Below are 16,672 nucleotides of genomic sequence, written 5' to 3'. Positions count from 1 at the left end.
AACAGTATGCCAGCAAATTAGATAACTTGGAGGAAATAGAAAAATGTCTAGAAAAACACAAATTACCAATACTGAGTCAATTACAAAAAATCTGAATAGATCTCTAACAAGTAGATCAAATTAGTAAACTAAAAACTAGAAGGCTTCACTGGTGAATTCTGCCAGATATTCAAAGAATTAATACCAAGTCTTTCCAAGCTCTTCCAAAAAATGGAATATGAGCCAACATTTCCCAGCTTCTTCTATGAAACCGTTCTTTGATACCAAAACCAGACTAAGACATCACAAGAACAAACAAAACTAAGAGCCAATATCCATCAGGAATATATGTGCGAAAATCATCAACAAAATACTACTAAAATGAATCCAGCAACATTAAGAAAAGAAGAAGGATTGTACTTGATGACCAAGTAGGAGTTATCTGAAGAATGCAAGGGCCATCTAACGTCAGAAAATCAATTAAGAAATAAAACATACAGGTAGAATAAAGGGCAAAAACAATATGATCATCTCAACAGATGCAGAAAAAATACTTGACAAAGTCCAACATCCTCTCTTAATAAAAAACACTCAAGAAACTAAGAATGGAAAGGAAGTTCCTAAACCTAATAAAGGGCATTTATGAACACACCTATAGTTAATTCATTCTTAATGATGTAAGAATGAATGTTTTCCCCCTAAGAACAGGAACAAGACAAAAACTTCATTTACCACTTCCATTTAGCAGTGTGCTAGAGGGAAATTAGGCAAGGGGAAGAAATAAAAGGCATCCAGTTTGGAAAAGAAGTAAACTACCTCTATTTGCAGATAACATGCTCTTGTGCATAGGAAACCCTAAGAAATCCACTAGAAACTATTAGCCCTAATAAAGAAATTAAGCAAGATTGCAGGATACAAAATCAATACACTAAAACCATTGTATTTTTATACATAGCAGTGAACATTTCAAAAATGAAATTAAGAAAACAATTCTATCTGTGATAGCATCAGGAATAAAATACTTAGGTATAGGTCACTACTGTGACGATGATGGCCAGGAGACTGGCTCCCTTCCTCAAAGATGCCTGGACCAAGATGCTGCTGCTGGTGGGGTCCTTACTATAATTCTGCCAACTCTCAGCCCATCCACCAAATATACATCATGATCAACCAGGCCACACCCTACAACTATCCAGTGGCCCCCATCCCCAGAGATGATGGAAACATGTCCAATGTGCCCAGCCACCCCCAGAACCCCCAGGGCCCAAGCTTGGAGTAGCTGAAGAAATTGTGAGCACCTCCAGTGATATGGCCCTGTCTCCTGTGGCCCCCTCCCTGGCGGCTTCCCCTGTGGCCAATAAAATGTGAAAAGTGACTCTCCACCCAAAAAAGAATAAAATACTTGGGTATAAATTTAATATGATACGTGCCTTATGCTGAGATGAACTTTGGAGGTACAAAGATGAACAAAATAAAAAACATTATAGATAATATATTAAATGGAAGTTTAATATCTATAATAAATAAAGAACTACAACTCAACAACAAAAATACAAACATCTCAATTTTTAAATGGGCAAAGGATTTGAATAGATATTTTTTCAAAGAAGATGTATAAATGGCCAATAACCACATGAAAAGTCATTAGGGAAATGCAAATCAAAACCACAATGAGATGCCACTTCACTTCCACTAGGATGGCCATGGTTTAAAAACCAGAAAACGACAGTGTTGGTGAAGATGTGGAGAATCCTCACACACTAATTGTGGGGAGGTAAAATAGTGTAGCTGCTGTGGAAAACAGTTTGGTGATTCCTCAATCAGCTAAATATAGAATTTTCATACCACCCAACAATTCCTCTCCTAGATACACACTCAAAACCATAGAAAATGGGTACTCATATACTTGTATGCCAATGTTTATTGTAGCATTACTCATAATACCCAAAGAGTGGAAACAACTCGTGTCCATCAACAGATGAATGGATAAACAAAATGTGATGTATACATACAATAAATATTATTTGTCCATAGAGAGGAAGTCTTGCTAATGCCACACATTGATGAACCTTGAAAATAGTATGCTTAGTGAAATAAGCCAGATCCAGAAGGACACATATTGTATGATTTCATTTACATGAAATCATTTATCTAGAACATTAAAATTCACAGACACTGGAAGTGATTAGAGGTAAGTAGGGACTTGGGGGAGAGGTGCGTGGGGAATTATTGTTTCATGATTATTGAGTTTCTGTTTGGGGTGATGCAAAAGTTTTGGAAATAGGTAGTGTTGATAGTTGCACATGGCAAATGTCCTTGATGCCATTGAATTGTACACTTAAAATGGATTAAGAAATAAAAAAATAATAAAGATAAAAAGGATATAATCTGTATACTCTGGGAGCTTACTAACTGGCTGGAAAAGTATAAGGGAGTGGAGTAACAGATACATCTCTGTGACTACGAGTGTTAGAAAGCAAACCATGGCAGGCAGTGCCTCAGCTAACACCTGGTCCAGTGGCTGCTATAGAATGGATATGTGCTCTGGGAAGTTCTAGTAGGGTCGCCAACACCTAGAACTGTGGAATTTTTTTTAAAAAGCCTGGTTTCAGGCTTTGTCATGTGTCATTTCCAGCTATGTCATGTGTCAGTTGTAATGAACTTGGGTAAGTTACTTACTGTCTTCAAACTCACTCATTGAAAAATATGCCTACTTCCCAGGACCCTCACATGACATGATACAGGGAAGCTGCTCAGCACAGGGTCTGGCCCTTGTCTACTAAAAAAGGGCTAGCCATCACTATTTTTTTTTTTTTAATGATGAATTGAGATGAATTTGGATAGAAATTAAATTTTTAAAAGACCATGAACTAAGTACCGAAATACAAGTCCCACACCAGAGACAGGAAGGTACAGGGACTAAGGATGAAAAGCTGAGGTGAGCTGTGGAAGTATGGGACCCAGGAAAGGAGGACAGGAGAGAGGGCTCAGAGTAGAGAGACGAGAATTTGAGGGAGACAGACCCCTGGCTCAATGACATGAGGGAAGAGCATAGTTGATTTAAAAGGAAACTCACCAGAACCACCAAGTGGCATCCGTTTGCAGCTATGTTTCCCTAATGCGACAGGTCCTACCTCTTCTAGGGAAGGATGAGGATGGAGGAAGGAAGCGAGAACTCAAACTCTTCCATGTTACATTTCCTGTCACCATGTTCTTTTCAAAATGTCTGGACCCTCCATTTTAAGATGAACCCGTAGTCTGAACCAGGAGCACAGTGGAATTCTCCATGGCATGACCATAGTCACCCTCCCTTTATTCTAATGGGGTCACAGTCCCCTTGTAAGGAACACACAGCCCACACACTGAGTGGGTAGAAGGAAGCAGGACATGGCTGCCATTTGATCCCCTGCTCTTCTCTGGCTTGAGGCTGAAGTCAAAGCCACTTAATACCTACCACAGGGCTTTTCCCAGAGGCGCACCCGAGTCAGACATCTTCAGAACTCACCACTGGTGGAATAGACTGGCCAGTTCTATTGTTCTTGTAGGAAATTTGTAAATCCACACATGCACCTAGCATTACATGTCTTGCATATATGTACTATTTCCAGGGCTATGAACCTTCTGTTGAAATTAAATAAAAAACTATTAATTTTAGAAAATCACAACGGTTAAGGATTCATCTACTTTTTAAGTCTGAGAAAGCAGAGCTCTGGAACCGGAGCGTCACAGGCCTGCAACCAGTGCAGTTGCGTGGTGTCCCAGACTCAGGAGGAGGGCCTTGCACTTGGCGTTTAGTAAAATCCCTAGTAATTTTATCTTCGTATTTGTGGTTTTATGAGTGAAGTCTAATGGGACAATGGAACCTATGCTGGGGGCTTGAAGCTTCACTTGTATGCTGCCACCAGCCCCCCACTTGGGAAAGTTCTCCATCACCCACTCCCTAACTACTGGCCCCCACCACCCTCCTTTCCTTATGGGGGCCTGTGCACAGATAGGAGGAATCAGGGGCTGGTGGGGCCCTTGAGCCCCTGCAAGGGTCTTCACCCTCCTTGCGAGTATCTGTTCCTGTTCCTGAGGGAGAACATTAAATGCCCCATAAAAAAACAGATCCACAGGGGTGCCTGGGTGGCTCAGTTGGTTAAGTGACTGCCTTTGGTTCAGGTCATGATCCTGGAGTCCCGGGATCAAGTCCTGCATCGGGCTGTCTGCTTGGCAGGGAGTCTGTTTCTCCCTCTGACCCTTCCCCTTCTCATGCCGTCTCTCTCATTTTCTCTCTCTCCAATAAGTAAATAAAATCTTAAAAAAAAAAATAATAATTGTCCTAGTTTCTTTAAAAACAAAACCAAAAACAAGTCCACAGAGAGAAACAGAAGAAAGAAATCAGCTTTTCTCTTGCCTTTTGAAAGGGGGGCCTTGCGCTGTCATTCAGCTATGGGCCCCACACATTAGGTAACTAGCCCATCTAGAGCCTTGTCAAAAAGTGGCCCGAGGACTAACACCATATGTATCAGTTGGAAGCTTGTTTGCAATGCAGAATTCCAGGTCCTACTCACATCTACTAAGGCAGAATCTACGTTTTTAACGAGATCTCTAGGTGATTCATATCGCATCGAAGTCTGAAAGCAGGGGTCTAGAACACACTCGGATTCCGTGACTCTTGGATTCACCTAATAAGCTGAAGTCTATGATTATAGTGTAGTCATTTTTATTGTGATTGCAAAATGTGTTGTCCTTCTCTTTGACATAAAGCAACGGCTATTCATGGTGAAAGGTGGGATGGGGAGGAAAAAGCCTGGCCAATAAGAAAAACTAAAAAAGGAATTGCTCTGAGCACCAGGCTTTGCCAGCGCTGGTGCTTGAAATGTTATTTGCCCTGATTTCTACTCTTGAGCTCAAGGCTTAACATCTTCCCAGCAAAGCTGAGAGCCCTACTGAGGGGCATCGTGGCCACATTAGAATAAACAGCAGCTCTCCTGAAAATTTCTTTGACCTTTATTTGCAGTAAGTCTTCAGGACTCACCAGCTGTCTGGAAGAGAAGGGAAAGCAGCACCTTCTTTTCAGTCTTGGCAGAACTGGTTTTTGGGCTTGTGTTTTACTTGGCATGGCATGTTTATTGTTTTAGTAACTTCTCAGGATCTAGGAAAGATGATTATAAAAAGCAACCAACAAGAACATGAAACGAACCCCCCTGTGCCACCTCTCCTCCTCACAAAAGCTTTCCTTGGGGGAAAAGCAGCTGTCCTGGCCAGAGCTGGTGGGAGGGGAAAGCTGAAGTAAAGCTTCTATCTGAGGCCGGGGAAGGCTGAGAAAGTCTCCGTGTGGAAGGGGTAATCTCCAGGAGTGAGCGGAAGGGGAGCAATCACTCACTGGCACTTGTGTCTTAAAGTGGGACCATAACTGGTAATGTACCAGGAAGAGCAGGGTGTTTATTTAACTACGTGTGAAGGCGCCCTTTATAGAATTCATACCTGTCGATCCAGTCCCTTCACATCTAAGGGTAGAGGCTGAGAAAAGATCAGAGATTCTGACAAAGAGTTAAATAGGAGAGTATTCATCTCAACGACAGCCATAAGAGTGAGCAGTTCAAAGTGAGATGCATGCCCTCCAGGGGGGTGTACAAAAGAAAGATATATTTGAAGAATATTAGAATTTGCATTTAATTTTTCAAAAAAATATAAGAAGAAAGCTTTGCTAATATGTAATATGGGAACTGGCTGTCACTCCCTCATTTGGTCCCTAAATCAGTCACATGTTATAAGAAATCGGGTGGGAAGAGTGGGAATGTCCCAACATGGGTCCCTTCTGGGACATAGCAACTATGTGGATAGGACTTATAAATGAATATTAGGCCGTTCCATGTTTTTTTTTTCTCCTGATAGAGTATGAGGCACCTGGTGGGGGGTATAAGGAATGTACAGGCAGATTCTGCCCTAGCTCTAGGAAAGATATACAAACCCTACTCTGGAGGACCCCAGCCCTTGCTCAGGGGCCCACATTGGCTTCTTAATGGAAAATCGTGTGGTTTCACTTGATGGACTATTTCTTTCCCTAAGGTTCCAACATGCCTTGTGAGAGCCTCCGGGGTTTATCAGTAGAAGCTGGAGCTCTCTCAGCAGATTTCATTAACACTGCAGCTCTCGTTAGTAATGCTTTACCTCATGAACCCAGTTTTGACCTTCTGCTGCATTCTGCTGAAGTTCACGGCTGTAGGTGAACGCCCCCAGTCAGCATCTTGCTTTCCATTGCAAAAAAGCAATGCTGAGATGTGGGATTAAGATAAAGGGAAAACTAAGTCTATTAGAAAAACTGTCTCAGCCATCTGAGCCAATACCACACCTGCTGAAAGTGCCTGCCAAGGGCTCCTCAGGAATGCTGGCTTTGCCATCAGTGCGTTTCCCTGCGAGTTTGCTAATATAAAGCCCATCTTTTAAATAATGGTGTTCTGTTTAAATAATCCTTTTGGAGAGAGGCTTGGTCCTAGAATTCCTTGTGTATATTAAAACTATAAATAATCTTGTCATTAGGCATAAATCTCCTTAATGTGCATGTCATAATTGAATTCATCTCCAATTAATGTAGCTTTACCTAGTGGCAAAGGTAGATTAACTTCTGTTTTCTGATTGCCCTTGAATGCTGCCTCCAAGTTGCTGGAGTGCTGATGATGTCAGTAAGTGCTGTGCATTGATTTTTCAGATACAAGGACCATCACCAGCACAGCTGCAGACGTGTCCCCGAGACCAATGGTGTTCAACAGCCCAGCGGCTAGGAGCAAGATGAAACACATGAGGGAGTAAGTTGCATGTCACCTGAGACCTAGGAGAGTGGAGTGTGAGCCCTGTTGACATAGAGTGTGATCCTATCATGTAACGCTATTCCACTTGGTCTTGAAAATAATAGCTGTGCTTTTCTAGAAGTGAAGGTGAATGGAATGTGTAAAAAAAAAAAAAATAAGTTGGAAAGGGCTGCAGCTGTGTGGAAAACTCAAACTTAAAAATATAAGAAGAAAGCTTGGTCTGAGTGTGCACCCACCCCTCCCCCAAATTCATATGTTGAAATCCTAATCTCCAGAGGAGATGGTATTAGTAGTTTGCATTTGGAAAGTGTGTAAATCATCAGGCCTCGTGAATGGGATTAGTGCCTTATAGCGCAGGTTCCAGAGAGTTCCCCAGCCACTTCTGCCATGTGGAGACACAGGGAGGAGGTGTTGGCTTTGAACCAGGAAGAGCGGAAGGGGCGGCCCTCACCAGAAGGCAAGTGTGTGGGTGCTTTGATCTTGGACTTCCCAGCCTCCAGAGCTGTGAGCAACACATTTCTGTTGTTGAAAAGCTACCCAGTCTATGGTATTTTACAGCAGCCCTAAAGAATAAAGACAGCACCTGTTACAGACTTCTTGGCAAAGGAGAAATACCCAGCCTCCTAGTCTAAATTTTCCTGTACAATTCATGTCTCTAGATCAGTGGTTGGCAAATTCTCTCTGCAGGGGGATAGGTAGTAAATAGTTTAAGCTCTGTGGGCTGTAGGGTTTCTGTCACAATTACTTAACTCTGCTATTGTTACACAAAAGCAACCTTAGGGGCACTTGAGTGGCTCAGTGGGTTAACAGTCTGCATTCGGCTCAGGTCATGATCTCAGAGTCCGAGGACTCTGAGGTAGCCTCAGATCTGGCTCCCTCCTCAGCAAGGAGTCTGCTTCTCCCTTTCCCTCTGCCCCTACTCCTGCTTGTGTGTGTGCACTCTCTCTCTCAAATAAATAAATAAGTAAATAAAATATATTAAAAAAGAAGAAGAAGCCTTAAACAACATATAATTACATAAGCATGGCTGTGCTTCAAAAAAATATCATTTTAGACTGAAATTTGAATTTTGTGTAATTTTCAGGTATCACAAAACATTATTTTGATTTTTTTCAACCACTTAAAAATGTAAAAACAATTCTTAGCTCACAAGATGTAAAAAAATAGGTGGCAGACCAGAGATTTGGCCTGTGGGCTCTATAGTTTGAAGACCCCTCCTACAGATGTCCCAACTCAGAAAATTTCTAAAATTGACTTCCTGTGTTGGTGGTGCTCATGCACAGTTAGGGAAGTTTGGCAAGTATTATGTTTCAGTCAATTTGTGTTTATATTGCTCTTGCAACACCATACATCACCATACGGATTCATGTTTGGAAGCAAAGGAGAAAAAGTGCTGAAAATTATTTCTAACCCTAAAGCTGGTAATGTGTTCACATGCTTATTGTTTTAAGGCCTGCTTCTGTCTGAGTGGCCCCCTAGTAACCGAGTTACTATGGTAACAAGTGACGCCCAGGAGCTGGAAGTGAGAAGGGGTTTGGACTAAACTTTCTTGCCTCTGCTTTCTTCCACTTTTCCTTGCTCAGAGGAGATTATGGAGAAGGCTTTGTTCATCTCCCAGTTGATAATCTTCAAAGAAAAGCTACTTAACTATTTTGCCCTTAAAATTTAATAATGTGGTATTGTGGGATTTTTGATCTAAGACTTCATTAATTTTGCAGAGTACATAACATCCCATTTGCTAGCATATTATGAAATGCTTTAAATAATTAAAATGAAAGTAGTTCTGGCAAAATAAATGACAAAGATATGTTCTAGCGATTTCAGCCCTGGTATTTTTTTTCCCCCTCCTTGTTGCTTGACTAAATTTGAATTTGACCAGTTATTTTCTGGCTCATAGAGTTTGGGTTCTTTCCCCGTGATTGGTATTGCTTCTTTGGCAGAATAACGTGTCATCCCCTCATACCCCACGTACAAAGGTACAAAGGTACATACCCCAGGTACAAAGCCCTGTACCATTCCAGAAAAGACAAAAAGGAAATTGAAGCCACAGGGCTGAGTATCTTTTGAGGATATTATGCTTCCTGTTCTAAGACTTAGAACACAGCCAGAAGAGAGGGGATCTTGCCATTGTTTCACATTCTTTGCCCAGTAATGTACTGTGTGCTCTGCGTGTGGACAACTATTGGGACATAAAGAGTAATGAATGACCTGTATCCCAAGGAACTTACAAGGCAGACAAAGCACTAAACTTCAAGGTGGAAAGTTAAATGACAACACAATGGTTTTGTAATATAAGATAACAGTTCAGAAGAGCCTCCAAGAGGGACCATGCCCATGTGCCAAATGGAGCAGATGGTGAGAGCTTTGAGGTCAGAGAGGGGAAGTCAGGGAGGCCTCTGGGAGAAGTGGGAACTTGACTTTGTCCTTAAGAGAGGTGGAATTTGGAAAGGTAAATAAAAGGGAAGGAAGGCTGGAAGCCAACAGATTTGGAGTCCAAGTCATGGCTTCACCAATAAATGGCTTTCTGACCTTAGGCAAGTAATTTTCAAAGGTTCTGTTTCCTCATCTGCAAAATGGTCACAGTTGGGTCCCTGGAAAGGTAGACTTGGAGGTGGGGATTACTGTGCGGGAGATTTGTGAGGGAGTGTTTATGAGTCCACCACATGTAGTAAGGAGGGGAAGGAAGGAGACTGGGCACAGGGACACATCAGGCTGTGACACGGTCTCACTGGAGGCCTCAGTGCACCCTACAGAGAGTTCTGAAGCAGGGATGGCCCCATAGAACCCCCCTGAACTGGGGCTAGAAGGCCAGGCCTCTACAGCCCCAAGTCAATAAGCCCTGGATGTGGGCTGTCCTGGGAAAGGACTGTGACTCAGCAAGACATTCTTTGGCCAAGGTTCTCCACCAGTGGTACCCCCAGTGGCCGGAGAGTACCTGCAGCACCTGCTGTGATGAGTAAGTGATGTAATGCAGAGAAAACTGATACATACAAGAGGCCTTCTTGAGGAAAAGTCAAGTATTCAGTACCTATCATTAAGGAGTAAAGAAGATCGCTTTTTATTCAAAAGAATATAAGGAAGGAAATGAAAGGGGTATATTTTAGGAATACTGACTGTATCAGGTTAATCATGTTAATTTTTTAAAAATTGGTTTTGAGAGGCATCTGAGAGGCTCAGTTGGTTAAGCGACTGCCTTCAGCTCTGCTCATGATCCCAGAGTCCTGTGATCCCAGAGTCCCACGTCGGGCTCCCAACTCCATGGAGAGTCTGCTTCTCCCTCTGACCTTCTTCCCTCTCATGCTCTCTCTCACTTTCTCTCTCTCAAATAAATAAATAAAATCTTCAAAAGAAAAACCAAAAAAAATTGATTTTGAAAAAGATTAAGCCTATAGAAATTTTGAATGAATAGCATGATACATACTGACATGTGCTTCACCTAGATTCACCGGTTGGTAACATTTTGCCACATTTGCATAATCTCTTCATATCTATCTATATAATGTAGACATATATTTATACATTAATATAATTGTTATTGTTACTGTGACATTTGGGAATAAATCTTTTTCATCATGATTTTTCACACCTAAATGTTTACATGTGAAACTCCTAAGAATGGGGACATTCTCATATATATCCTCAGTAAATGATTAAACAAGATATTTCAAATTGATATATATTATATAATATACTAATCAACATTCAAATTTCATGGATTGACAAAATAATGTCCTTTATAGCAAACTTTTTTGTGATCCGGGATACACGCCAGTTTCACACATTTCATATAGTTGCTTTGTGTCTTTGGTATCATTTACTCTGAAACAGTTCCTTAGTTTTTTGTTATCTTTCATGACATTTTTGAAGAGTACAGGTGGGTTATTTTGTCGGCTGTCCCTCAATTTGGGTTTGTCTCATATTCCTTTATGATTAGATCTAGGTTTTACATTTTGTATGCTATTCTATATAAGTGATTCTGTGTCCTTCTGAATTTTTTTTTAAAGATTTATTTATTTGAGAGGGAATGAGAGTGGGGTGTGGGGAGAGGAGCAGAGAGAGAAGGAGGGAGAATCCCAAACAGACTCCATGCTGAGTTCAAGCCCAGTTGGGGCTCAGTCTTACCACCCAAGGTCAGGACCTGAGCCAAAACCAAGAGTCAAATGCTCAACCGACAGCACCACCCAGGTGCCCCTTCTTCTGAATTTTTAAAAATTTACTTTGGGAACTTGCAGACATACAAAAAGTAGTCAGAATAGTATAATTAATCCCCATGGACTCATTAGTCAGACCAACAATTATCAACCAATGGTAAACCTTGCTTTATCTCTACTCCCAACTATTCTCCCATGTTGAGTCCCATTCACCATATCTTGTCATCTGTTTATTTTTCAATAATATGTGAATTTTTTTATTTTTTATTTTTATTAACATATAATGTATTATTTGCCCCAGGGGTACAGGTCTGTGAATCATCAGTCTTACACAATTCACAGCACTCACCATAGCACATATCCTCCCCAGTGTCCATCACCCAGCCGCGCTATCCCTACCACCACCGCCAACCCCAGCAACCCTCAGTTTGTTTCGTGAGATTAAGAGTCTCTTATGGTTTGTCTCCCTCCCAATCCCATCTGGTTTCATTTTTTTCCCCTCTCTTCCCCCAACAACCCTCTGTCATTCCTCTCAAATTCCTCATATCAGGGAGATCATATAATAATTGTCTTTCTCTGATTAACTTATTTTACTCAGCAGTAATATGTGAATTTGAACTTGCTCTTTAACATCTCCCTTTTGGATGTACATGAGACATTTCAGACTCAGGATGTACAAAACTGAACCCCTGACTTCCCTCCCCAAACTGCTCTTCCACAGCCTTCCCCATCTTTACACAAGGATGGTAAGATCTAGGGTAGAACAAACCTTCCGGCTCAGTTATCAGTGCCCCTCCAGGCTTACTGTGTGATGATATAAGGCTATCAGGCCAGTGGCTTCATCATCTCCTACTGTGAGAAAGCGAAGCTCTATAAGGAAATTGGGGAGCAACACATGTAGTGATCCTAACACCATGTTTCTTCAAGTTCTCCCAAATGGGAGATCCTGAGGCTTAGTGAGCATTCACATATGCAGTGCCAGGCATAGAGAAGACCCTAGCATAGTGGTCAGGTGGGGAAAGGTATGGGGCAGAGAGACAGCAGCTGCTTGAGTTTATATCTCTTCTTCTTATTACTAGTGTGCATCCTTGGACAAATTAGACAGCCTCCTTGTGCCTGAGAGTTCTCCTCTGTAAAGAAGAGCCAATAACGGTTCCTGCTACATGGGGTTGTTGTGAGGTGATGTCCTGTTAAGATTATGAATTCATGACTTGCACTTAGGATACTTCACAGCACGTAGTAAGTGCTCAATAAATGTTAGCTCGTAAGATTCTCAATATACATGTGGTTACTTCCTCTTAAAGAGCCCCAAGTGAAGTATCTGAAGGTATTGGCATGTGTTACTCTGCTAAGTGATGTTTTATCCTTTAGGGCATTTGTGGGCGAAGAAGCTGTGAAGATATTTATATAGTGGTTTTCGTGGGGTATTTTTAAGCATGCAAAAAGAAGTGTCAGTTCTTTGGGAAAGTGTTATGAAGTTGTTGAATATAAAACCAGCCCTTTTCCATCATCCTCCAGCACTCAGTTTCCTGTCACGGCTACTTCTTACTTCTGCTGGGAGACCACTCCACAGATGAAACTCCCTGCTGGAGGCACAGGCAGCACTGGGCTCCCAGCAGCTGTGAGGTGGTGCCACTCATAGTCCGCAGAATCTCAAAAAGTCAGTATTGACTTCCTTTCTGACTAAGTAATTTCCATGCACATTTGAAGAGAGGTTCTATTCATATATGGAAGGATGGATGGATGATTGGTTGGATGGATGGGTCTTCGTGGCTTCATAGGCCACTGTGGCTTCATGGGCCTCCTGAAGCTTGTACCCTCAGGGCAGGGGTTTTTGGATTTTTGTTGACAAGTTTTCTTTACAACCATTAGCTGGATTTGATTCCAGGCCTGGCTAGAGAATGGCCCAGTTGTTCAGCTTCTAGCTCTGAGGATAGTAAGTGACACTGTTGTGGACAGGACCAGTCCTTTAACACACACAGGCCAAGACGATGTATCATATCACAAAGGTGTTTTTCAGCATGAATGAACATTAGTTATGTGAGTAGTGTCCTCGGCTTTGCTGCTTAGAGTGTGCTCCATAGACCTACAGCACTGACATCACTTAGAAGCTTCTGAGAAAGGTGGAATCTCTGCCCTCACCACTCCTAAATTAGAATGTGCATTTTAGTAAGTTCTTTGGAGATTCATATATATATTAAAATTTGAGAAGCACTAAATCCAAAGGATTTCACCCTGGGGGGAGTTTGTTACCAGAGTATGAATTAGGATCAATCTTAATAAAAGCCAAATATAATATAAAAATATATTTATGCTTTTAAAGCCTCAGTTTTTTAGACTTTTACTTGTGTCCTATTTACTTTAATAAGGAAGGTATCACTTATATTTAATAAAGCTCACCTTTTTTAGTATACAGTTCTATGAAATTTGACAAATGTGAACAAGAAAATTCACTTTTTTAGTATATTGTATATATAGTATATATACTATATAATTCTATCAATTTTGATAAGTGCATATAGTCATATAACCATCACCACAGTCGAGATTATGCAACAGTTTCTATAGAAGATTTTAGAACCTCCAAAAATTCCTTGTGCTTCCTCTTTGTAACCTATCTCTCCCATCATTGTCCTGTCATGTAACCCATCTCCCCATTGATCCATTTTCTGCTGCTACAGTTTTATCTTTTCCAGAATATCATAGAAATGAGCTCATCACTTAGCATCATAGGCCCCCATTGTAACTGGATGGTAGTTGTGGATATGGATCTAGATCTATGAATAGTTATATGCTAGACCCTTATAGTAGTTCTGAATTCCTTTGTTTCCCCTTAGAATTGCCACAAGGAGAGCCAGGTTTGGGGGATAGTTTCACACACCTCATGAGCAGTTGTCCTGAAGGTTTGTGGACCCACGAAACCTGCTATTAGAGGGACTCACTACCCAGGTTATTCTGTAGATGAACATCTGGTTTCTTTGTCAGGGACTTTTCAGGTTCTTGCAGTGGCCAAGGGGCCTTAATGCCTGGGAACCATGGGGGAAGGGCGGACTTTATTGTCCTTTCCAGTGGGACAAAGTTCTATGGATGGGAGACACCTCACTAAAACTCAGCCTGAGAATGGGCACCCATGGAGAAAGCCTAATGTTCTTGGGGAGCTTCTGAGTGCATTTTCCCGTTGGAAGATCAATGCCCTGAAAAACATCTGGGCCCTAAGAAATTTTCTTGATGAGAAGGATGGCAGCTCTTTGTAACCATAACTCTGAATCATCTCTACATTGGCCATTCATGCACTGGACACAGGAAGACAAAATATTTGCCTATGTGGACATATGTCTCCTCTTTGAAATACAGTGATACATATATCAGCCTTCTTGAAGTTGTCCACAGCTCACTGAAGCTCTGGGGGTTTTTTGAGGCCTTTTTACCCCCCTCTCTCTGTTTCATTTTAGTTTCTATGCCTGTCTTTAATTTACTTAGTCTTTTCCTCTGCAGTGTCTGATCTGTTAATCCCAATCAGTGTATTTTTCACCTGAGATGTTGAAGTTTTCTTCTCTAGAAGTTTGGTTTGAATCTTTAAATATATATATCTATCTTTCATGTCATTGATTAACATTGTCAATTTTTTCTCTAGCTACTTGAACAAGTAGAATACAGTTATATCATTTTAATGTCCTCATCTGCTAATTCTAATGTCTGAGTCATTTTTCAGTTGGTTTCGATTGACTGATTTTTTTTCTCCTAATTGTAGGTAATATCTCTCTATTTCCTGGTATTCCAGGTCATGTTTGACTGAATGTCTGGCATTGTGAATTTTCCTTTGTTGGCGCTGGTTATTTTTGTATTCCAGCAAGCAGTCTTGAACTTTGTTTTAGGATTCAGTCAAGTTACTGGGAAACAGTTTGATACACTTGGGTCTTACTTCTTTTTTTTTTTTTTTTTTTTTTTTTTTAAAGATTTTATTTATTTATTTGACAGAGAGAAATCACAAGTAGGTAGAGAGGCAGGCAGAGAGAGAGAGGAGGAAGCAGGCTCCCTGCCGAGCAGAGAGCCCGATGCGGGACTCGATCCCAGGACCCTGAGATCATGACCTGAGCCGAAGGCAGCGGCTTAACCACTGAGCCACCCAGGCGCCCTTGGGTCTTACTTCTGAGCTTTGTCTTGTAAGACCGTGACAGCTTTTAACCATGGCTGATTACTGCCCATTGTTGAGGTGCGACCCTTCTGTATACTCTATGTAATGGCCAGTGAATTGTCAGGTTTAATAACAAGGGACAATTTGGCAGGTGTGAAGAGGCACTATTCCTGGCCCTGTGTGAGTTCCAAGTACTTTTCTCTTTTTAACTCTTCTGCATGGTTCTTTCCTTCACCTCAGTAATTTCCTTGCACGCATGCAACCCATCTATATTTAGCTAAATCATTAGTCTCTGTATGGGTGTATAAAGGTATACACCTTTATGGGTGTATAAAGGTATGTTTGTTTCAAATATTTAGAAACAGCTTTTGTTTTGTTACTTTTGTTTATTAATTATGTAAAGTGGTTCCATGGGTCCAAACCCAAATCCATAAAAAGGCATATTTAAGGAAGATAGCTTCTATCCTTGATCCCTTACCCTATTCTCTCCCTTCCCCAAGAAGGAATCTAAAAAAACAGTTTATTCATCATCCTTTCATTTGAAAAATATATTCAAATAAAGGCATCCTATCTGTCACTTCTTAAGAAATTGGTAACACATTATACACATTTCTGTGTGCTTCACTTAGCAATATATCCTGGAGATTACTTCATAGCAGGATGTAGCTATAGACTTCATTTCTTTTCACAGCTTCCATGGTCTCCTTTGTGTGGACGGACCGTTGTTCATTCACCTGTCCCTTAGATGGAGGTCCGGGTTTTTCTAGCATTATTTATTAGAAATGGCACCAAGTGCATTCATCTTTTTTGTTTTACTTCATTTATCTTTGAGATAGATTTTAGAGGTGGGTTTGTTCAAGTAGCTAAGAGGAAATATTAACAATGTTAATCAATGACATGAAAGATGGATATATATTTGTGTATATTACGTATATACATAATGCATATATAATTCTCATAGATTTTTCCAAATGCCTTTTTGCATTCCAGTCAGCAATGTAGGGAAGTGCCTATTCTCTGGTTTCCCCACAGAGTATGTTATCAAACTTTGAGATTTTCGGTTTTCTATTATCTTCCTTTCTTTTCCCTTACCTCCTCTTTTCCTCTCTCCCTCCCTCCCTCTGTCTTTCTCTCTGTCTCTCTTAAAATGTAGTCTTTCACTGTGGGGTCTATTTAACTTTGCTTTTGATATATTTTGTGGAATCTAGGAAGTTGTATTTTCATCTCTGTCAACACTTGAGAGCCTAGTACAGAGAATGTGTTAAATTCTAGTTTGGGAGTGGAAGGGAAGAAGCCACTTTCGAACTCAGGGTTCAAATGAGCTTTCCAACCAGTTTCCCCAGAAACATTGTTTATTGAGAGTCAAACGGGTGTCGCTCATATGGATCAACACAAAGCGATGTATGAGTGCGTGTGTGTTCGGGGGTTGGTTAGCCATTTAGCCAGTGATCTTTATGGGAATTATGAGGAACACTTTCCAGGACTGTTGACCTTGGTGTCGGTGGGCGTAGTTGCCGAACGGCTGGAGTCAATGTGGTCACGTGCGGCATCAGGCCCAGATGGGCATTGCTCTCCAATACATGGGCAGTGAGTACATAGTCTCTGTTGAAGAA

The 16,672-nt window shown here is 41.1% G+C and overlaps 1 protein-coding gene across 9 annotated transcripts in view; it reads left to right on the top strand.

Moving 5' to 3' along the window:
* Positions 1 to 16,672, top strand: part of NEK11 (NIMA related kinase 11) — a 248,879-nt gene that overhangs the window by 199,078 nt on the left and 33,129 nt on the right. For 7 of the 9 annotated variants that reach the window (XM_082684325.1, XM_082684317.1, XM_082684318.1 and 4 more), the window contains one exon: positions 6,674 to 6,770. The exons of the other annotated variants lie outside the window; for them this stretch is intronic. In XM_082684325.1, coding sequence (XP_082540451.1) covers positions 6,674 to 6,770 — 97 coding nt within the window. The remainder of the gene's footprint in view (positions 1 to 6,673; positions 6,771 to 16,672) is intronic. 9 annotated transcript variants of the gene reach the window in all.

Source organism: Mustela nivalis (assembly GCF_964662115.1).
Source record: "Mustela nivalis genome assembly, chromosome: 1".
Classification (NCBI taxonomy): Eukaryota; Metazoa; Chordata; class Mammalia; order Carnivora; family Mustelidae; genus Mustela; species Mustela nivalis.
Note: the sequence above shows the minus strand (reverse complement) of the source record. Positions and strands in the feature narration are given on the sequence as shown.